The sequence below is a fragment of the Primulina eburnea genome, chromosome 6 (assembly GCF_022965805.1).
Source record: "Primulina eburnea isolate SZY01 chromosome 6, ASM2296580v1, whole genome shotgun sequence".
In the NCBI taxonomy this organism is placed as follows: Eukaryota; Viridiplantae; Streptophyta; class Magnoliopsida; order Lamiales; family Gesneriaceae; genus Primulina; species Primulina eburnea.
The window spans coordinates 934,031-958,434 of record NC_133106.1 but is presented as its reverse complement, the minus strand read 5'-3'; the positions used below and the strand labels follow the sequence as shown (position 1 = coordinate 958,434).

Here is a 24,404-nt window from a genome sequence, read left to right as displayed (position 1 = left end):
ATTGAAAAGATTTCGAAAATATTAGCTGAACCATTAAAAAGTCCCCCGATTCGATAAAGTTTGCGTACCGTTAAAAATTAAAATCCTGTGGGTAAAAATACCCAAAAAAATTCCCATTTTCGAAAAATAACTTAAAATGCTTTAAATTAATTTATAAAAATAAATCGTGTAATAAAATAATTTTCCTGAAAATTCTCCGGTCTCCGATCCTTGTTCGAGTGTGAAATGCACCTAGAAACCCTAATGCGTGAACTTTTAAAATTTCATGAATTAAATCCTATCATGAATGAATTATGCATAAAATGCATAAAATAATTTAAATCCATAATTTAAATAAAAATCCTAGATTGTATGAACTTTAAATAAACAATGAATTAAAACACAATTACTGAAATAAACATGCATTTAAAGCTTTAAAATAATTTAATAAAATACCAAAGAAATTTAATAACTTGCAGGCATGTGGTTCACGTGGACTTTCAAATTTTCTGGACATTACAATCTTCCCCCCTTAAATTGAATTTCGTCCCCGAAATTCGCTTATCCTCGATAATCAAAGAGTTTAGACCCTTAATTCTAGAATCTCAATAGTTCACGCTTCCGTTGCGCTACTTCGATAAAATAAGTGTTAAGCTGTCCTTACGGCTCCTCAATACTAATTAAATTTTGCCTACCAAAATTCTCGTTTGCGAATTGCAACTTAAAGCAACTTATAGTGACTTAGTTTTATTTCTCTATGTCCTTGAATTTGGACTTTTCTCAATATTCCCAATATTAGAAATGACCGTCCAAACTTATTGGATCTTACTTTCTTATACTATACCCAGGATGTTCATTGACCTACTACCTTAGCATTTAGGTAGTTCAACTTAGGAAACCTTAGTCCCAAGAGTTAATGACCGACTGCTATCCTCGGTGATACACTTAAAAGTTAAACCTTATCTTAACCTCATAATAAAATTAGCCTAAGATCATTGGATCAATTCTTTATATTACGGCATTAAACTTACGTAACTTAACTATTTACAAGTATACACCAAATATAAAATTGTTGCAAATCTTAAATTCGAGTAACGTTAATCCATAAAATCCAAAATATACAACACCGATCTTCTACCTAAATAATAGAACCATTCTAGTATCAATTACATACTTAAACTATTCCCTTTCAATTACAATATAATTGAGGCCTAAGTCTCTTAGACTTTCCTCCTTGAAACGAATGTTGCATTCTTACGTATCCCTAATTTTTAATTAATATTAGTGTATAAAACTTAATAAGTTATCACATGGTAGCCTTAGACTAACTCTAATAAATCAACTTCGCTTATAACCCCTAGAATTCTAGAACTCCCACATCAAGATTTTTATATTTCTTACTCGATAAAAATATTAACATTCGTCCATTGGTAACCTAAATTGAATACAACTAGTTCCATTTTGTTTTTATTTCACCCAAAATTTTCGTATTAACACATATCCCATAAATTTGAAATTCAAACTTACTCAACCCAATTAGTTTTGGATAACATAATTTCAACACACATATCCACTTAAATCTCAAGTTTCTTAATGACTTTCAAAAATTCCTTATGACGTGGTGTCTAACTCCCTTCTTACATACGTCTGCCGAGTAATCTAACCAACAATCGTACCCAATTTTCTAGGAAACTTTAACCCTATCACGGGTATAATTTTAACTCTTAAAATTATGATTAAAACTTATGCTACATCAAACCTTAAGTCCCCAAAATAAGTTATCTTACTGTCAAATCTTATAACTTAACTAATTGCTCAACTTTATCTTAAATTGTTGTCGCTCTAGATTCTTAATTTGCCACATCACTATTCCATTAACACTTAGATTTTCATGCCAAATATTGATTCATCCTACGATGCTTTGATTATTATTCCTTATAACATCATAACCCAGATGTTTCAAAGTTCTAAATATCCTTCCAGCCTAAATCACCAAAAATTTCTATCTTTTAAACCATTCAATTCTAACTTACTGCTAAATTAGTCCCCCAAATTTCTTAAAATTGCAACATTAATTCTTAATTTCTCAAAAACTATCCAATTTTTCCTAAATTCCCTAATAACCCAAAAGTTCTCGGTGTTCCTAATTCCATTTTATAGATTCCTCGTAACATAAATTTCAATAATTTTACGCTAATTATACCCAAAATCAATTCTCATAATCTCAAAAATTACTCATTTAGACCAAGTGTTCCTCAAAAATTCGAATTTAATCCTCAAAAATTTTGGAATTTGCAGTTTGCTCCTTAAAGTTCTCGAACTTTACAGTTTTGGCCCTACAATTCTTCGAAATTTGCATTATTGCCCCCATAAAATTTTCCACCTTTGCCTCATTAAACCTTTAAATTCTCGGAACTTAGAATTTAATCCCAAAAATCGATAAACCCGAAAATAGTCCCTAAGAATTTTATTCTAGCACTTAGGTCCTCAAATTATTGGTTATTACAATTAGGTCCTTAAGATTCTCAATTCATACAATTCAATTCTTAAATCCAACTAGGTAGAGCATGCATCCTAAATAAATTCTACGTTTTACACTTCCAAAGATCGTCGTAGTCTTCGAATCATTATCTTTACATGAAATCCTCAAAAATTAATTCAACTAGTAACCATGAACCATCAGTAATTTCTTAGAAGATCTACAAGTCCTAAGAGCATTCATAATCTTCAAGATTAACTTATGATCCAAAAAAATATAACATCAGTACTGCTAATCCAAAAATCAATATAGACAATCCATTTTCAACCTTTCCTAATGCCCAAACGCAAAATTCTTATTCACGTCCAATTCCACCACAAAGCCAGCATGCATGAAAATCATATAATTTCTCATTTCATGTCGCAACATGCAAAAAAAAATTTTAAAGCATCTAATCTCAAAATATAACAACATATACACATGCCTCGTAAAACGTATATCATGTAGACATGCAGGTGATAGCATTAAAACATTGAAAACATGTAAAATCATACAACTTACAGACTTGAGGCTTGAAGAATGAGCAGCAGAAGCTGGCGGTGGCACAACCCTATATAGGAACCTGGCTCTGATACCAACTGTAACGTCTACTAGTTTTAAAAGTGCGGAAATATTTATTTATTTTTTTAAAAGCTCGCAATTACAAAATAACACTTAAAAATAATCATATTCATTTGCCAACAAGAATATCGCAGTTTAAAAATAATTAACGTTATACAAAATCAACGTAAACGTAAATGTGTAAAAATCGTAATATCATCAACATATAAAAATGTTTAACTCCTCTCAATCTCATAAATAAATATGCGGAAAAATAATGGTCCTCGGGTCGTGTCACCGCACATCCCGCCTGCCTACCCAGTCTTCGGCACCTCCGATCCCTTGATCAAAATGACACCTGCATCACACACGCCTAGTGAGTCTAAAGACTCAACACACATGTACCAGTAATAACAAGTACACATACGTAGCACACAGCAGTGAAAAATAACATAATCAACATACATTTCATGAGCTTAAAAACATGAACATAAGCGTGTCGTGTAAAATCGTAACTTGTCAAAACATGTCTCATCATGTTATCATATCATATGCGTAACTGTGACCTGTCAAAACATGGTAATAGCATGTATCATCGTATCAACATATACGTGTTAAAATCTTAATTTGAATTCCGTTCATTAGCTGTGACTTTCGTATTATCATGTCATCATGTCAGTCGATGGATCCATCTACGTGTAACCGCGGTACCCGGCGGCGAGGGACATCAGCGACGGCATTACCCGCCCACTGAGCTCGGGCCTTACATGTCATAGTGTCATCGTGTTAGTCACAACTAAATCACTTCCTTCAAAACGTGTCATCATGTTCATCACTTAATTGAAAGAATGCGTATACATAATTTTTCCTTTAAACCAAGCATGCACCATAATTATCATAATAGCGTAAAAATCATCAACGTGATGCATAAACATTTTAAAATATCATAAATTTGTGCTCAGGGCGCTGACAGGACCAAAATCTCACCCCGGGTGCAAAATGACCATTTTGCCCCTAGAAACCCAAAAATTATCGTTTCAACCTTGAACTTCTAAAATTGTCCCGAAGCTTACCAAACTCCTTAAAATATCCCAAAACATTTTTATAAGTGTTCTTAGATGTAAATCCCAAGCCAAAATCAGAACTTAACCGACACGTTTTAAAACTTGAAACGGAATCCCGGTTTCAAACCGAACCGACTCAAAACTCTACTAAATTCTTCCCAACCTTATACCATATCTTAACATATTAAAATGCTCCTAAAACCATGACATTTTCTCCCTAACACACGGCTAATCAATACTATAAATTTATTAACTTCTCGGTCCTATTCTATTTGTCCACCTCATGCACTTCCCTTGGCCACAACTCACGCCTATACCCTCAAATCGACGCACCACTCACGAGCCCACACACCAGGGACGTAGATCAGCATCTAAGGTACTCCACCGACTCAAACCTCCACTCCCATGCATGCCCCCACACCGCCATCTTACCCGCTAGAATCCCATCTCTTAACCCATGTTCCCTCGCTTCCACTTCACGTGTGCTGCTTCAAGGATCGAACCAGCAGAGCTAGGGTCCTCCAAGGACGTGGACCAGACCCACCAGGACTAGATCCACCGCTTGGCTCACCATAGCACCGATGGTTCTCCCCCTTACCCACAATACTAGCAAACCCGAACCCCCACCTCGATTCAACCCTTCGTCTCTACTACTCACAGCAAGCAACGTTCCGTGTTGTCTTCAGGATCACCCTCAATGCCTTTAACAATCTCTTAACAGCCGTAGGTCTCAGCCCCTTGCACAAACTAGGGAAAAACGTGAGTATAATGAAAAGAATGCATAATATGGATGAAAGTCGAAAATTTTCTTCATGATCTTGGACAGATCGAGTTCCTTCATGCATAATACATACAAATCAAATATATACAACATGAGTGATGCAGCAAAGGTGATACAAAGCATGCCTGGAATGATGCACAAACACGAGGCCGGAGGAAATTCTTTTTCAAGAACAAGAGCCAACCGATGGGGCCTAGCAGTAAATGATGAAACCAAGGAACTAATGAATTCTGAAAGGGTGTCGGCTGGTTGGTGGGGTAAAATTAGGTTTAGGGTTAATTGGGTGATTAGGGCCTAATTATATAGATAATAATTAGTGCATGGGCCATAAAAATACATTTTAAAAGTTAAAAAAAAAGGTTTTAAGCCCAACAAGCTTAAAAATAATCCCATTAAATCCAAACGCATTCCCGAAAAATATTTCGTATTGAAAAGATTTCGAAAATATTAGCCGAACCATTAAAAAGTCCCCCGATTCGATAAAGTTTGCGTACCGTTAAAAATTAAAATCCTGTGGGTAAAAATACCCAAAAAAATTCCCATTTTCGAAAAATAACTTAAAATGCTTTAAATTAATTTATAAAAATAAATCGTGTAATAAAATAATTTTCCTGAAAATTCTCCGGTCTCCGATCCTTGTTCGAGTGTGAAATGCACCTAGAAACCCTAATGCGTGAACTTTTAAAATTTCATGAATTAAATCCTATCATGAATGAATTATGCATAAAATGCATAAAATAATTTAAATCCATAATTTAAATAAAAATCCTAGATTGTATGAACTTTAAATAAACAATGAATTAAAACACAATTACTGAAATAAACATGCATTTAAAGCTTTAAAATAATTTAATAAAATACCAAAGAAATTTAATAACTTGCAGGCATGTGGTTCACGTGGACTTTCAAATTTTCTGGACATTACAATTGGGCTTTTAGACTTTTGGGCCCATTAATCTTTTATTTTTTTGATGACCTACACCATCTACACATAAGGAGGCGGCAGATTATTTTTTACAAGAGACCATTCAACTCACCAATCACCACTCAACAATCACACGTGAAGAGTAGAAAAGAAAGTACAAAGATTTTCTCTCAACTTCTCTCCACAACTTAGGCTAAGTTTTATTTCTATTCAGGAGATATTTTTACTATTTCAATTTATCACTGTGAGGCTTTTGTGATTTAATTTAATATTCGTGTTTTATTCAAGTATTTGTTGATTTATATTTAATTCTATGAAAGTTGTATCTCGGTTAATCTGATAATTTAATTTGATATATAATTTTCTACTGCTAACCATAAATTCATTGATCCGTAATTGTCATGAATGATTGGTACATGAGTAGCATAGATTAGATGTATTGTGCTATCATAATATATTTAATCTAAATAAATCGACGGAACTAAATCTTTCAATTGCAGCTATCTCGGTTGTTAGATTTTAGAATTAACTGTTTTCACGAAACCAAAATGCTATTTTTAATTAATATGGAACGCTATCGTGCCCAGTTAATTATTGGTAAGTTTTGACTGGATGCTGGGTTTGGTCAATTAAATTAGGAAAACGCAAGAATTTTAGCGGCTATCCCTATAATTCTAAAGTTAATTGCTTGTAATTGCATGAATAAATATATGTTAGCCGATGAACAGTGATACAATTGAATAGTAGAAATCCCTTGAATCGAGCTTGGTAATATTAATTTACATTTAATTAGTTATTCATCTTGATTTGTTATTTCTTCTTGCATGTTAAATTAGTTCTAGTATTTTATTTAATTCATATCCAAAATCTCCCTTTTATTTGCATTTTACTCGAAAGAAATAAATCTCCCGTTCCCTGTGGATTCGACCCTGCTCATCACTACACTAATTTTATCTAGAGAGTAGGAATTTAATTTTGGTGGGTCAACGACAGCACACCACCAACATAGGGCGAGATATGGATAGAATAGGAACAATTTAAGAGGAAACAAGGGTTGTACAATAAGCTAAGTGCTGCACGTGAGTTGCAAGGAGAATCCTAGGGTTTTGGGATGGTTCACACACAATTCAAGGCGCGGCTCAGTGCATGGCTGCACAAGGCTCGGCTAGGTGGCTGGGCTGGACATGGTCAAGGGTATGGAAGAGTCCTAGCAGGGCTAGGACTTGAGTTCAGGCGCATGGGGAGAAGTCCATGCGAGTTGGGATTCTTCCCCCATGCTCGGGTAAGGAAGCTGCAGCCAAAGGGGCTCGCGGCTTGGGTCTAGTTCAATCAGGGTGGTCCATGAGGGTCTAGACAAGGTGTGGTCCATGCTGGCTCGAGGGTGGCTCGAGCAAAGAGCCCTAGTTGAAGTAGGAAACTCATAGGCGTATATGGAGGGCTTGCACGACTTGTTTCTGTGGCAGCAAGCTTGCAACGTGGTTCACGGGCTCGGGCTGGGTTCGGTTGGGTCGGAGCATGGTCCGAGGAATGTAATGGTCAGAGGTGATCATGGGTTAAGTGGGCACATGAGTTCTAAACCGAGTAGGAGTCCTAGGATGTCAAATAAGCTCTCGCGCATCTTCGGGTCTATGTTCAAGATGATTTACATGAGTTAGGGGCTGGTTCCTTGGGTCAGGGCTGGTCAAGAGATCTGGTCAGGGTTTGGCTCGAGGTGGCTCGGGCGTGGTTCGATAAAATTGAGAGATGGGTCGGTGGGCTCATGAAAGGGTCAAAAATCGAGTTTAATAGAAAATGCCTTGAACCGTGTGTCCACGGGGGTGGCTCACAACTCAAAAGGGTAGTTTAGGAAATAAAAATTCTATTTTTAAAATAAGGGAAGGAAATAATAAAGTTTGAATTAATTCGAGAACTAAATGTCTCACAAATAATTAAAAAAAAAATTAAATCGAAACCATGAACTTTAGCTTAGAAGTTTGTTTATAAATCTTGTTTTTCGAACGATTTTTTAATATGTATGAAAACGAAATAATTCTATATATTTTAGAGAAATAGAGTGTTATAATGTACTAATTACTAACAGCTTAGATATATTTGATGAGTATAGCTGTTAGCTCGATCTTGTAAAAAAAAAAACATTTTCAAGCGTTGATCAATCAGGTACGCATAAAAGATTTGTCTCAAGAAGAAATCCGAACATTTCATCAGTTTTTTGGATTTGAAAACGTGTTGATTTTCAAGAACGAGAATTTTGTGATAAGTTGAAAATCTCTTATGATAATCATCCATGCTTGAAACATATCTTAATGCATGAAAGTTGGATAGGATGGCCGTTACGTAAGGATTATTTTACCCCAAATTTTTAGAAAAATTTTCCCTAGAAGTTTAGAGTAGATCTCTTGTGAGACGGTCTTACGAATCTTTATCTTTGAGACGGGTCAACCATACCGATATTCACAATAAAAAGTAATACTCTTAGTATAAAAAGTAATATTTTTTTACGGATGACCCAAATAAGAGATCCGTCTCACAAAATACGACCCGTGAGACCGTCACACATAAATTTTTACCATATATATATATTTTTGTAATATGCATTAGAAACAACAATCCTATTTTAAAAATTAATTTTCTTTTTTTTGCCAAACTATTATCTTTTAGTTAAGGGTTAATAATGTTCTCCCATAGGTTTGTTATGTCAATAAAAAAATCTAATTACATATATCTTTTTGAGATTTGTGAGAAGAAACAAAAAAATCCCATTAACTTATACATTTACGAGCCTCCCCTCGTGTTTTTTCCTTTATCTTACATTCACCCCATAAAAAATTTAATATAAATACGAAGTCGAGGGTGTAAACTGATGAAAACAAGTCTGATAACATTTTTGTGCATTCAGAAAATTCTGAATTTATTTGTTAATCTTCACTGACGAAATATATATTAAGTATAACTGGATTTGTGTTTGTAAATATGAAAAAGAAAACTCAAGGATGCAAGTATAATTATCTTTGAAATTAGTACGTTTTCAATCAATCGACAAAAACTTGTGTAAGAAAGTTTCACGTGTCGTATTTTGTGAGACAGATCTCTTATTTGAATCATCCATGAAAAATAACAGGGTAAAATATTCGTTTTATAAAATTCAACGTGTGAGAAGATTTTACATGAGTGTTTATGTTTTTTAATTTGCCATGATATTTGCAAATCGTTTATAAGAAATTTCACCCGACCATAAATATTAACAAAAAGAAACCCCACAGGCAGATTGTCGGATGTTTGGAGTATTTTTTTCAAATGTTTGAGAAGGAAAATCATTTTTGAGAACCTCGAGGGTCAGATTGCGAAAACGAATACCCGCTCTCTCTTGTATGTAGGCCCCTGTTTCCCGCCAAAAATCCAATCACCTCTTCTGTTCCACTTCCTTTTTTGCCACCAATAGCAACCAACACAGCGAGACGCAGAAGGCGGCGCCATGGATGATCTCAACTTCAAGCAAGACATAGGTAATCTACCTCGACAATATTCATTACGCCTTTTTGTGTGTTCTAATCTGCACATATAGAGTTTACTGGATTTTGTGTTGTGTGTTCCAGAAACCGCGAAGGATTTTCTTTCCAACTTTGCAGATCCGAATGGTGAAGCCAAATACATCAACATCCTTGTGAGTTTCCATACTTTTGCTTCCTTTTTCTCTCTCATTATGGATTCGGGATACCAGACTATAATATGAGCTTAATGGTGGTTATTTGGTGCTTTAGATCTTCATATATTGTGTATTTTTTTTTAAAAAAAAATTATTTTGCTGATTTGTTGATTTCCAGCAAGATATAGCGAATCGCAGAGTCAAGGCCGTCCAGATCGAGCTAGAAGACCTAGCTAATGTGACGTTTCTTCCTTTTCAGTTTTATCAAATGCCAACAGTTTTGAAGTAAATCTTTTTTATTTAAGAATTTCATCGTATTTTTTTAAAATTAGTATAAGGACTTGGATGAGGAATTTCTGAGGCGGGTCACCGAAAACACACGGAGATATGTTGGAGTATTTGCGACTGCAATTGACCAGCTTATGCCGGTACCAACGGAGGTCTTTATGGATGACGACCAAGATATTTTGACGACTCAGAGATCTGAGGAAGGAACTGAAAATTCTGATCGATCTGATCCACAGCAAAAGATGCCTATGGAAATCAAGCGAATATTGTAAGATTTATCCAAGAAATTTGGATTTTTTAAATCTTATTTGATTGTCATAAAATGCTCGCTGTTTTGATTGTTCGAGTGATTCACTATTTATCGGAGAAAGTAGAAAGGAAAGGCAACATTATATTTCGTGTATTTCCTTTCCAGTAAAACCTATATCTATTATTGAAGCATTTGTTTAACTGGTCTTTCATATGGTGAGATAAAAGGAGATTAGAAGCACGGTCAATATAAGTTAAACGGGTATAGTACAACAAACAAAAATATGCTTGCACAACTATGTACTTACATCGCCCTTATTTTTTATATTTGTGATACCAGAGAAGTAAAAATTATTTATATTTTCTGCTGAATGAAATCCGACATCTAAAAATTACTAAACCAATTAACTAGTATTTATTGAGTTGATTGCATAGGAGAGGAATGCTTGGAAATGATTATTAGACTAGAGCGGTGATGGTTTAACCTTGAAGCCTAGTATTAAAAAACATAGGTTGATTAGGTTGCTTCATTAGATTGTTTTCCAGGGGCTAATATCCGTAGTTATTAGGAGTGGAAGGAGGCACTACACAAGAAAACCAATACTTTTTTATGGTTTATGGCACATGCTTCATCAAAGCATTTCGCCTTACCTCGTGTCGAGGCTCAAAGGCAGAGCCTCAACGGGCTCACTTCTTTTTGAAATTTAACAACTATGCTAATGTCACTGTCTCAAGTTTGATTCATTCCATGAACTAGAGGCAGTATAAGAATTGTCACGATTATCTGCTAAACTTCTTAAGAAAGGAAGGGAAAGCTAACAAATTATCTTCTGAAAACCAGTGAAGTTTACATTAAAGCATCCTCAAAAGGTCGGAATTTCACCATTAGGGAGGTCAAAGCTGCATATATCGGTCAGCTTGTAAGGACATCTGGTATTGTGACACGCTGTTCGGATGTCAAACCATTAATGCAGGTGGCCGTCTATACTTGTGAAGAGTGTGGATTCGAAATCTACCAGGTTTTGTATTTGCTATGTGCTTGACTTCATTCTTGACTTTGTATGCTCAATAAACTGTGGTTTTTCTCTTCAAAAAAAAATCATAATATTATGCGGTTTTATTTGACTCAGGAGGTCACTGCTCGAGTATTCATGCCTCTATTTGATTGTCCATCTGCTCAATGCAAAACAAATAGGGCAAAAGGAAATCTTATTCCCCAGCTCAGGGCATCAAAATTTTTGAAGTTTCAGGAGGTTAACACTTGCATTTAAGAGTGGCAATTCAATCAACACAATCCTGAGTTCCTTTTTCATAGATTAAATTAATTGCAGGCCAAACTTCAAGAGTTAGCTGAACATGTTCCAAAAGGGCACATTCCTCGGTCCATGACTGTTCATTTTAGGGGAGAGCTTACACGAAAGGTTGGTGATATCTGTAATCTTCTAAGTGTTTTTCGTAAACTGCATAAAATTGATGCATGTCTACAAGCTGAGGCGTGGAGTCTAGGACCTCGGGTTGTGGAATCTTGATGTCACAAACTCAAATGATTGTGCAAGCTTGGAAATTTTTCTTTTAAGAAAATCAGAAATTATAATGATTTACCCACTTGAAATAGTTTAGATATAACTAGACCTCTCTGATTTGTGTTTCAGTTTGAAACCTGACAATCAATATAGAAGATAAGATTTTTTTTTAGAATTATTGAAGATTAGATTTTACTAGTTACTAAAAGGCTCAAAGCATGCTAAGGTGCTCAATGTAAATGAGTAATGTTAAGTTCAATGTAAATGAGTAATGTTAAGTTTTTTCCTTTTTGTGTATAGTACCCAGCTAACTTTTTTCGTAGATATTAGAAATTTATATTTTCGGTCCTAGCCTTTCTACCTATGATCATTCTCGATATTGCAGGTGGCTCCAGGTGATATTGTTGAGTTGTCGGGGATATTTCTTCCAATGCCATACACTGGATTTAGGGCTATGCGAGCTGGATTAATTGCAGATACATACTTGGAAGCCATGTCTGTAACCCATTTCAAAAAAAAATATGAAGAGTAAGACATTTCACTATTTCTTACATGTGCTTTTTTTTTTGCTACATGGGAATAAAATGTCAATGAGATTCTCGACAAGGTTTAGCTAGTTAATTCTGTAGTTCTGGAGAGTGCCACAGCGTACTTACTGATTCATTATAAATGACTCTTATTTTGGTCTCTGGATCACAAAATTTTGTGATAAAGCTAAAGAAAACAAGTGTTAATAGATATAGAACGAGGATGCCTTGTCCTGCCATCTTGCCTTCACCGGGAGTAAAGTGAAATGTATTGGGTTTTATTATGCCCTTCGTCTCAGATTCCTTTTCTAGTGAAACTGGTGTAATCTATTTTTATATTTGGATAGAGTAGAGACAGAAGAGAACAGTACGACAAATGTACTCTGCTGGTAATACCCAGCCCCAAATTATCCTTTTCACCTTTCTTGTCACCCTGTTGAGAAAGATATCCTCAAGTTCCACGAGCAGGGTGACAATTCATTGTTAGGGTATTCTTTATGGTTACCTGTCCAATTGATTCGTGACAAAAAATTTATTAGTGAAACTAAATGATTGTTGCTGTTTGCAGGTATGAACTCAGAGGAGATGAGGAAGAGCAAATTGCTCGCTTAGCTGAGGATGGTGACATCTATAACAAATTGGCTCAGTCATTGGCGCCCGAGATATTTGGGCATGGAGATATTAAAAAGGCCCTTCTTCTTCTCCTAGTTGGTGCTCCACATCGAAAATTGAAGGATGGGATGAGGGTACTATTGATGTTTTTTTTTTGGCCTGACCTTTTTTACCCTTGAACAATCTGATTATGAAAGTTGATGCCCCTCTTTCTATTTGTTTCTGTTATATTGCTATTAACGCACACACCAGTGCCTTTTTTTATCTTCTGCCCGAGTCAAATGCATCAGTTCTTTGGACATGATTAAACGTACCTGTCTATCAGTTCCACCTTGGAAAGCATCTATCTTTCATTTGGGAATCTTATTTTGCTTCCCATGGTTTTGGCATAATAACATTCTCTTTATCTAAATGCAGATTAGAGGAGACCTACACATATGTTTGATGGGTGATCCAGGAGTTGCAAAAAGTCAGCTTCTCAAACACATAATTAATGTTGCCCCAAGGGGTGTTTATACAACTGGTAAAGGAAGTAGTGGAGTTGGTTTGACTGCTGCTGTTCAGAAGGATCCAGTGACAAATGAAATGGTTTTGGAAGGTGGTGCTCTGGTGAGAGCACTGATTGAAGGTGTCTTTTTCTATCTTCCGAAAGCAAATGGAGTATTGATAAGAACTGTTGCTTGCATCAGGTACTTGCGGATATGGGTATATGTGCCATTGATGAATTCGACAAGATGGATGAATCTGATCGTACGGCAATACATGAAGTAATGGAGCAACAAACTGTTAGTATTGCTAAGGCTGGCATCACTACATCTCTGAATGCACGGACTGCTGTCCTTGCTGCGGCTAATCCGGCCTGGTATACTTATCATAAACTCAATGTAACTGTTTTTGGTTTGTGTTTTAGTATGTCACACCACCAATCTCATTTGCATTTTTATACTTATCTGGACTATAATACAGATGCAAGGCTGGTTTAATTCGACCAAGTTACAACTAATTATTAATCAATAACTTTCATTGCCCGCTCTGATATTTTTCAGTTTCCATGTTTATGTTAAGGGGAAGATATGATCTTAGGAGAACACCAGCTGAGAATATCAATCTCCCCCCTGCTCTTCTGTCAAGGTTTGATCTCCTATGGTTGATCCTAGACCGAGCAGATATGGATACGGATCTTGAAATGGCTAGGCATGTTCTCCATGTTCACCAGGCGAAAGAATCTCCTGACCTTGGGTTCACTCCCCTTGAACCATCGGTCATCAGGTAAATCCATCAGCAAATATTTTCATTTTTATCACCCGAAAAAAATAAGAAATTAAATATTTATTTGGAAAAATTAATGCAATTATTTCTATCAGAACTCCAAGAATGTGGGGAGTAAGTTCTTTGGTTTTTGCATTGTTCTGTTGCTAAGGCTTTGCAAGAGAACCGTTCAGTAACATTAAATGCATGACATGGTCCTTGCCGCACAAATTCCATTTGATCGAAAACCTTTTAAGTGTAAACTGCACTTGTTTGAACTGAAAAATTTATCATTACTAGGGCATATATATCAGCTGCAAGAAAATTGTCCCCCGCAGTACCGAAGGAGCTGGAAGAATATATAGCCAGCGCATATTCAAGCATCAGGCAGGAGGAAGCAAAATCAAGTACCCCCCACTCTTATACAACTGTTAGAACTCTACTAAGCATTCTCAGGATATCGGGGGTGAGTACTTTTTCGATCATTCAATGTTTGATCAATTGAAACTCTTTAATCGTGCTGTACATTGGTCAACAGCATTCTCATGATAATATGATTTTTTTCAAGTGTCTTATTGATCAATCAATATTTCATTTGTAAAGAATTATTATATTTTTTGGACCCTCATTCAACAGCAGTAGAAGGCAATATACCGTGGCTGATATGTTTTCTGGATGGAATTGCAAATCTCAGAAGATAAAAATTCTCTTAATTTGGCCTTTTTAGATTAAGGTTGCATGACTATACTACAGAACTTTAAGTGGGATGGAAACTTATATTGATCTTTTTAGGCTTTAGCAAGGCTAAGATTCTCGGATTACGTCGCTCAGAGTGATGTCGATGAGGCACTTAGGTTAATGCAAATGTCAAAGTTCTCTTTGTATTCGGATGAACGCCAAAGATCAGGGTTGGATGCGATTTCTGATATATATTCAATCTTACGGGACGAAGCTACTCGGATTAACGAGATGAATATAAGCTACGCCCATGCGCTTAACTGGATTTCAAGAAAGGTTAGATTCTGAAAAAATTGAAATACATAGTCTCTCACAATTTTGGGAGTACCCATGTGAAAGCAGTACCAGATGAAGTTTATACACTGTTACTGAAATGTTGATTAACCCCTCTGAGTGGGGAATGCTAAGTAACTGAAGGGGGAAACGCACGCTGGTTATAAGACCTATGTGGGTCAAGTTTTTTTGCTTTTGTGATGACAATATATTCGTTTTTATCGCTAGTCATGAGACTTGCTCTTGGTTTTAACAGGGATACAGTGAAGCCCAGCTTAAAGAATGTTTAGAAGAATATGCAGCCTTAAATGTGTGGCAGATACATCCAAACACATTTAACATCCGTTTTATTGATGTTTAAGCAAGTTATGCCTGCCATCAAGCATTCCGCCCTAGCCGCATGATGGACTACTTTAACTAAACGGCTAGGTCAGGCATTACCAGCCTTATTGTTGGTTGGCAAGTGAAGTGAGACATCCTGTAATGACTGCATATCATCTCGATCTTCCTTGTAAACTTATAGACTTGACTATGCAACAATTGCAAAAAATCCACTGCTTTTACTCTTCATTGGAAGAAGATACATTTGCTTCAGTTTATTATTCTATATCTCTACCTGTAGAAGAAATTGCCATGCCTTTAACCTACAGAGGGAGAAAAAAGAACATAATTGCGCTGGGCACGTACACGAGGAATGCACAGATGAGCTTTATTATGGTTGTGATTCGACATTATTATGCTGCCCTTCTTCATCTCTCGTCAGAACTCGGTATGTCGGTGACAGATCTCTGAGATTAGAGGTAAAAAAAAAAAAAAAAGCGATTCATTTGTGTCACAGACATCTCTCAACAGTGTGAATATTGGAAATATTAATCGAATGAAAAAAATTCTCTAAATTTTCGAGAATATACATGAAAATTTCCGGAATCCATTATACAACCAATTTCCCTCTTCCCCCAAACGAACGAACTCGAATAAGTAGTATACCTGTCGATGATGATGCCAGATGCTATTGTGAATTGCTGCGATAACCGAAGTAACACGTACATGGGAAGGAGTATGCCACTAGCTTTAACAATAAGAAGCTGCACAGTTATTTCAAGAATTTTAATTTGGGTTTTTTGATAATGCATACCAATGAATTATACCAAGAAATGGTAGGGAATTACTGTAGGAAGTGACGATGGGTGACCCCTTGACCCTGTACCCGAGGCAAACACAGCAAATAAATGTCGGATCACAAGCCATGCGGTTAACTGCAAATTCAGCAAACAAAAAATAACATACACTCAATTTTAGAGTTAAAAAAATACTTGGGGAGTTAATATCAAAGTAAAAGGACTCACAATGACTCAATGAGAGCCACTGATCTGCAGCAAGCAGCACTTCTATCAGCTGCTGATGAACACTCCGCGTATTCAGTTTCAAGAATCTCTCCCACATTCTCTTGTTCTTGATTAATTCTTGGGATTTCCAAACTTCCCCTAACAGTATTTAAAACATCGACTTTACTTATTCTTCATAAATAATAAGCTCAGCAAATTCCATTTTAAACAAGAATCCGGCGCAGAGAATACTACGTACCTTATGGTTACTATCGTCGTGTCGATTAAGTGTGCCTTCTTCGGCTGTGATGTCAGCAAAGCCGTACCTTTTATGAGGCCAAAGAGGCCATCGCCTCAGGGTCCGGTCCTGGAGAGGTTCCAATATATATTTTGAGTCGATGACATTATGAAATAATATTTTTTTTAGCTCAATATTAAATAAAAATAAGAGTAATCTGATTATTTTTTGTTTATAATTGATCAAACTCGATATTTTCTTCAAGTTCGGTTTGAACAATTTAAATAATATCAAGAGACTTTGGGGAATTTGTTGAGTTTGGAGAAGTTAACGAGTTAATATTTAACTAACTTGATGAAGTATTGTATAGAATTTCAACAATTTTTAAGATGTTACAGTGTTTGGCAAAAATGAATGATTTATTCTTAAATACTTATATTAGCTATAAGATTTTGTTAACTATCCTAGTAACATTTGCATAAGTAGAAAGAAGCTTATTGAAGTTGAAGTTAATAAAGATTTATTTTCAATCAATAATGTCACAGAATAGACTAAATGAGTTAGCTATGTTAATTTGACAAATAAATTTTCCAAAAACTGGATTATACAAATTTGATATATATTTTTTTCCTCTAAAATAGCTAAACAATTAATATCTATGTAATTATTTCAAATATTTATTGACTTGTTTTTTCATGTAATATATTGTTGTTGTGTATCTATTGTATTTTTTATACACTAACTGAATTTTTGTATTATTTATAGTAACAAGAGAACTCATTATTAAATTTTCGCTTCAGGCCCTTTCGAACACAGGTACGGCTATGGATGTGTACCCCGGTTCGAACTTCTGCAACCAAATATCAAATTAGGACAAAATAAAATATTTGATGCTCGACATCTAAACTCTTTTCACTAATTTTTAATTACTATATTCAAAATATAATGAACCTCACAGGCAACAGAAACAACACAGGTAGACGAGAAAGAAGATAGATTCTAATGTCCCACTCACAGCTAAATGAAAAAAAGAGAATAGCCAAAGAAATGCTCCCGAGTTGCCTTCCTTCCAAAAAAAAAACTAATCCGTGGAATTGAAAATTAACTAAATCAGGAGAAAAGAGTTTTAAAAGAAGGTGAATACATAAATAAACATAATATTTATTTAATATATATATACACACTAAAATATATGAGTTATTTTTCAGACGAAAACCCTTCAGGAAGAGGCTCCAGCTTTCTCACACAGGGGCAAGAAACACACAGAAACAACAACTAAGGTGAAACAAATCCAAGATTTTTTATATTAAAAACAACAAGTAAATAATTAATATTGTTAATATGATCGACAGAATTAATATGGAAAATCCCAGTGATCATATTCTTGATTTGACACAACAAAATTTGCACCTGCAAGCAAATTTCACAAATAGTGTTTCGCTTTTCATTGCACCATCTCTGTATGCAATCTCTGTGAGCAAACTGAAAACAGAGCAAAACAAGAAACAATCATATTCAATATCATGAAGGACATAAATTTCCCAATAATAATAATTACTATCACGAAACACAAACCTTGACAGTTCCGGTGCAAGCGCAAGGAGCCTCCAAGCTTTTACAGCTTTCGGACTCTTCTTCATGGCATATTCTGCATATAGATTTTGCAGAACATGATCTTAAATCATCTATATTCACTAAAACATCAACACCCATGGTTTTCTTTCTGCTGTATTAGAATAAAAGAAGCAGTTGGAGAAAGAAGAAAAGTCTTCAGTTATTATTTCCTCAAAGAACAAAATGAGAGTTTGCTTACATTATATATCAGGAAAATGAGCTAAAACATAGCAGAAAGGTATGAGAACTAGAAACATAAAACGTGGTTCCTATAAGCGTGTTTCTCTGTTTGTTGCCTTTTATATGTATTGTTCAATATGCCCCCTCAAGATGGAACATGTATGTTGATGGTTCCCATCTTGGACAGCAGCATCTTGAACTGAGTTGGGAGCAAAGGTTTAGTAAGTAAGTCGGCAATTTGTAATGCGGAAGACACATGCAGAAGCTTAATGACTTTGGCTTGAAGTTTTTCTCGAACCAAATGACAATCAATCTCGATGTGCTTGGTTCGTTCGTGAAACACCGGGTTGGAGGCAATGTGCATTGCAGATTGGTTGTCACAGAAGAGAGTGGCTGGTTCAGCTTGTGCAATTTGCAGGTCCTTGAGGAGTGAAATGATCCACACAATCTCACAGGTAACACTAGCCATAGCTCGATATTCCGCTTCCGAAGATGATCGAGACACTGTATGTTGTTTCTTGGATTTCCAGGATACTAAAGAGTCTCCAAGGAACACACAAAAACCAGTAACAAATCTACGAGTATCAGGGCATGTTGCCCAATCCGAATCAGAGAAGGAATTAATTCGAAGATCATTAGAAGAAGCATAAAATAACCCCTGACCAACAGTGCCTTTGACATATCGAAGCACGTTGTATACAACAGCCAAATGTGCTGCTCTTGGTTTGGCAACATATTGACTTAATCTGTTAACTGCATAGGACAAATCTGGGCGAGTGATTGTGAGGTATAAGAGTCTACCAATCATTCTTCGATAATGAGAAGGATCTTCGAGTAAGTCACTGTCCTCTTGACTCAATTTGGAACCAAATTCCATAGGAGTGGTACGAGGCTTGCACCCAAGCATACCGGAGTCAGTGAGGAGTTGAAGAGCGTAATGACGATGTCAAATGGAAATGCCCCGAGTGGACCGTGCAACCTCAATCCCAAGAAAGTATTTGAGGTTGCCCAAATCTTTCAGTTTGAACTTGCCATTTAGAAAGACTTTTAAATTGACAGCTTCTTCTTCACTGTTGGTAGCAATGACAACGTCATCAACGTATACAAGTAAGGCTAGAAATATGCTGCCCCGAGCTCGAACAAACAATGAACTATCAGCAAGTGACTGAGTATATCCAATTTGAAGAAGAGTGGATGAGAATTTTTCAAACCACTGACGCGAGGCTTGCTTAAGGCCATACAATGACTTGTGCAATCTACACACCGGCTGTGATGGTAAAGACTCCCCCTGACATTGATATCCGGGAGACAATTCCATATACACTTCTTCATGAAGCGTACCATGGAGAAAAGCATTGTTGACGTCAAGTTGCATCAAAAACCATCCATGAGCAGCAGCTACAGCTAATAAGGTCTTGACAGTCACAAGTTTAGCAACGGGAGAAAACGTTTCAAAATAATTAATACCCTCTTGTTGTGTAAATCCTTTTGCAACAAGGCGAGCTTTATACCGTTCGAGCGAACCATCAGCTTGAAACTTGGCCTTGTATACCCATTTACAGCCAACTACACTTTTATGGGGAGGAAGAGAAACAATGGACCATGTGTCATTATGTTCGAGTGCTCGCAATTCTTCATCCATAGCCTGTCTCCATTCCGGCTGAACAACAGCTTGAGCAAAAGTTCGTGGTTCAATGATGGATGAAATGTTATGAATAAAGGCTCGATATTGTTGTGACAATCTATTTGGAGTAAGGACCGAGGATAAAGGATGAGCAGTAGAATGAGAGAGACCAGTGGATATGGAAAAATAACACTGGTAATCACGAAGGTGAGTGGGGGTGGTGAGAGTGCGACGTGAACGAGTAGACTCACGGTGAGCAACTGGGAGGTTTCTTTGAGTGGGTAAAATATTATCAGAGAATATTTCAGTGTCAACAGGAGTAGAGGAAATATCCTTGAAAGGAAATGATTGTTCATGGAATATAACATCCCGAGATATGTAAATCTCATTTGTGGTGAGATTGAGTAATTTGTAGCCTTTATATCCAGGAGGATACCCAAGGAAAACAGACTGAATAGCACGCGCAGCAAACTTAGTTCGGCTATGTGGGAGAGTAGAGCCAAAACAGAGACAACCGAAGACCTTTAGGTGGGAATAAGCTGGTGCCTTGTTATGAAGTAGTGCAAAAGGGGTTTTGTGGGATAGAAGAGGGGAAGGTGTTCGGTTGATGAGATATACAACAGTTGATATACAATCACTCCAATATACCAGTGGAATATTTGACTGAAACATCAATGATCGGGCCACGTTGAGGATATGTTGATGTTTTCGCTCAACAACAGAATTTTGTTGTGGTCGGTCAACACATGAGTGATAGGCGACAATGCCTTTGGATTTGAAAAAGTCAGTAAAGTTTAATTCAGGGGCATTGTCTGCACGAACAGACTTTATTTGTTTCCCAAACTGAGTGTGTATAAGGTTGCAAAAGGTGGGGAATACATGTGAGACATCAGATTTTGCTTTGAGCATATAAACCCAAGTAAAGCGAGAATGATCGTCCACTATCGTAAGAAAAAACTTATACCCTTCAATACTAATTTGGTGAAATGGCCCCCAAATATCAATATGAACAAGGTCAAATATAGATGCACACATAGATTTATTTGATGGAAATGACAATCTCTTTTGCTTGGAAAAATGACAAACTGAGCATGGGTGTAAGGTGTCATTTACAGGTGTGAGTTGCAAGTCAGATCCTAGTACAGATAATCGAGTAAAGGAAGGATGGCCTAGTCTACAATGCCACAAGGTAGTCTTATTAAAAGAAACATTAAAGATAGTGGAGGAGTTGTATGGTTCAAGGACATATAGATCTCCGACTCTTCTACCAATCCCAATCGTCTGCTTCATGTTTAAATCCTGAATATGACATAAAGATGATGAAAATGAGACAGAGCACTTCAAGCTGTCTGTGATGGAACTAACGGAGAGTAAATTAAAACGGAATTGTGGAACAAAAAGAACATTATGCAACACCAAATGCATTGATAAGTGTACAGTACCCATGTGTGAAACATGTATTGTGAGGCCATTAGGCATTGTGACTGTGGATCGAAAACTTGTATAGGAGTGGAAAGAAGACAACGAACAACATATATGATGCGTTGCTCCGGTGTCTAACACCCAGCTTTTCTGAGATAATGAACCAGGATCAAGGGACAAGGAATATATACCATTGAAGCACGAAACTGAAGGCTCATTGTGTTGTGGAGTCGTAATGGATCCAGAATTAGAATGAAGCTGAGAACTTAAGATTGCAATAAGCTGCTTGCATTGATCTTGATTCAGTGAAAGTTCCCCAGGGCTGGAAGCTAAGTCAGTAGTAACCCCCCGGGTCTGATTTGTATATGCTTTGCCCGGATGTTGTTTGCTCTTGTACTTAGAATGACTAGGTGGATAACCATGCAATTTATAGCACTTATCCACAGTATGCCCAATTCCATCACAGTGAGAGCATATAAGCTTGTCATATCTGTTTCCTTTGACATTTGAAAAAGACTTAACAGCCGCAACATTAGGTGAGCAAGTCACTGTTGGATTCGAATCAACTGGAAAAGGAATGTTCTCTTGTTGTATGGAGCGTTGTCTCTCCTCTTGCACAACCAATGAGAAGGTCTTTGAAATGATGGGAACATTATCCATCATCAGGATTTGTGCACGAATTTGAGCATAGGAATCATTCAAACCCATTAAGAATTGCATAACGCATTCCTGATTCTGAAAATTCATCCAGTCCTTCATTGAGCCACAATTGCACACCGAAACAGGTTGGAAGTCCTTCAACTCATCCCACAGTGTCCTTAGGCGAGTATAATAAGTGGTTACATCTAGTGATCCTTGGTGCAATCCACTCAACAGCTTCTTAATCTGAAAAATTCGCGGTGCATTGCTCTGGTGGAACCTATCGCGCAAATCAATCCAGATTTCATAGGCAGTCGGTATGTACATGAAGCTATCAGCTATTTCCTTAGCAACAGAATTAAGCAACCACGAAATCACCATGGAATTGCAGCGTAGCCAAGCGCTGTATAACAAATCATCCGGATGTGGACGTTGGATTGATTTATCCACGAAACCGAGCTTGTTTTTAGCTGTAAGCGCCATGGACATAGCTCGATTCCATGTGTTATAGTTACCTCCAGAGATTGGGTGCGATACGAGAATCAATCCAGGGTGATCTCCATTCTACAAAAAAAACGGACTACCGGAATCATCAATCGCAATTCGATTTCCCGATCCAGCCGCTGCCTGATTTGGAGCCTGATTTGCTTGATTTCCCTTCGCCATGAGGAGGCTACTGCTCTGATACCATATTAGAATAAAAGAAGCAGTTGGAGAAAGAAGAAAAGTCTTCTGTTATTATTTCCTCAAAGAACAAAATGAGAGTTCGCTTACATTATATATCAGGAAAATGAGCTAAAACATAGCAGAAAGGTATGAGAACTAGAAACATAAAACGTGGTTCCTATAAGCGTGTTTCTCTGTTTGTTGCCTTTTATATGTATTGTTCAATATGCTGAATTGTAACTTTTTCCCTGAACCAGGGGATTTGTGATTTCAAAAATTTGTTCTTGGAGAATGTTTCTGCCTTCTGGGGTAGCTCACCTTCGTGGGGTTCTTGGGGAGGGAGCTTAAATGATTAGAAAGCAAATGAACAGATTAGGATCTATTTATTGTATTATCATCATAAGTTGTGGAAAGGAGAAAAGGGACCCCAGGTTTTATGAAATAATAGAAGGGACCAATTAAAATATGATATTTCAAATTGGTAACATGATTTTGAATTGTGGATTGCTGACGGAAAGTGGGCCCAAATACCATTAAATAAATATTTTGTGAGACGATTTCACGAATTTTTATCTATAAGATATGTCAATCTTACTGATATTCACAATAAAAAGTAATACTCTTAGCAAAGTAATAATTTTTCATGGATAACCCAAATAAAATATTCGTCTCACAAAATAAGACCCGTAAGACCGTCTCACATAAATTTTTGTTAATACTATTGAGCCTCGATCTGGTCGGTCCATGTCCAAGCTAGTCAACGCGCATTCGGATAAACCAACATTTCGTTTTCGGGTAGACTTTTTATCAAATGAATATGTACACATTTATCTAGAAATAAATAAATAAATGAAATGGTTTGAATCCCGCAATAAATAACACTTTTTGTCAGTGTTATATTCGAAGAGAGATTTATGTCAAAAGAAAAAACAATTTGATTCTTGTATGGAAGGAGCATTTTTGTGAATTTTTCACGTGCTTGATTAGAGACAAAAAGATTTAGATAAACCATAAACTGTTAGAGTTTTTTACATATATAACATGCTGACATTTGTGTATATCCACTTCGCACACCTCAAGCGATTTGACTCGAGCAATACCAAAATGGGCCCAATTCAGACAGGGTCTAATCGGCACACTAAAACCAGAAACTTCATCAAATCCTTGTATAAGAAAACATGTGAGATAGAAAAGCCATAAAAACAGAATTGCATCAGATATCAAATAAATTAGCACATTAGTTCTACGTACTACAATATAGTATAATTGTTGATTAACAAAGATATAACAATTTGCACAAGATGATAGCAATTCCCAGATCACATGCAGCAAATCATGAAGCTTGAAATACACACAAGATTACGTGGTTCGGCCTTTCGGCTTACGTCCACGGGAGAACAACCTGAAAGCCTTTTATTTATCTCAAGCAATGTACAAAGCGGAAATTACAGAAGACTTCACACACACTCTTACACAGAAACTCTCTTTGTACAAGTCCCGATTCTCGTGTGTTTTCTATCAGTATTCTTCTCTCTTGTAAGTCAAGTTTCTTCTCTCTCTTGTGCTGATCCAGAATGAAGAGATAATTATATATCTCTTCTTGATCCAACCGCAAGCTTCCTTCCTTTACTGCTGGTCCCCCAAGGTTGGTTTAATTGTTGCAACCGACGTTAACTCCTTTCCCATCCTTGACTTATCTCAGTCACACAGAGACCTCACGTGCCTTACATTTGGGAGACACTTCCATTAACAATCTCCACCTTGTCA

At 36.5% G+C, this 24,404-nt stretch overlaps 2 protein-coding genes across 2 annotated transcripts; one reads left to right on the top strand and one right to left on the bottom strand.

The window, feature by feature from the left end:
- The first annotated feature begins 9,193 nt into the window (after window positions 1-9,193).
- Window positions 9,194-15,787, top strand: LOC140833717 (DNA replication licensing factor MCM7-like). The gene is made up of 15 exons (XM_073198041.1): window positions 9,194-9,331; window positions 9,422-9,489; window positions 9,650-9,709; window positions 9,804-10,027; window positions 10,850-11,027; window positions 11,139-11,261; window positions 11,340-11,429; window positions 11,917-12,059; window positions 12,627-12,804; window positions 13,088-13,279; window positions 13,360-13,532; window positions 13,736-13,939; window positions 14,219-14,384; window positions 14,711-14,932; window positions 15,186-15,787. Exons 1-15 carry the CDS (start codon window positions 9,301-9,303, stop codon window positions 15,288-15,290), a joined length of 2,157 nt encoding a protein of 718 aa, XP_073054142.1. The 5' UTR covers window positions 9,194-9,300; the 3' UTR covers window positions 15,291-15,787.
- A 394-nt stretch (window positions 15,788-16,181) lies between these two features.
- LOC140833667 (uncharacterized) lies at window positions 16,182-18,219 on the bottom strand. The gene is made up of 6 exons (XM_073197993.1): window positions 18,068-18,219; window positions 17,903-17,974; window positions 17,325-17,342; window positions 16,514-16,566; window positions 16,276-16,413; window positions 16,182-16,185 (listed from the first exon to the last, which is right to left on the bottom strand). The coding sequence occupies exons 1-6, from the start codon at window positions 18,203-18,205 to the stop codon at window positions 16,182-16,184; spliced, it is 423 nt and encodes a 140-aa protein (XP_073054094.1). The 5' UTR covers window positions 18,206-18,219.
- Window positions 18,220-24,404: the final 6,185 nt, after the last annotated feature.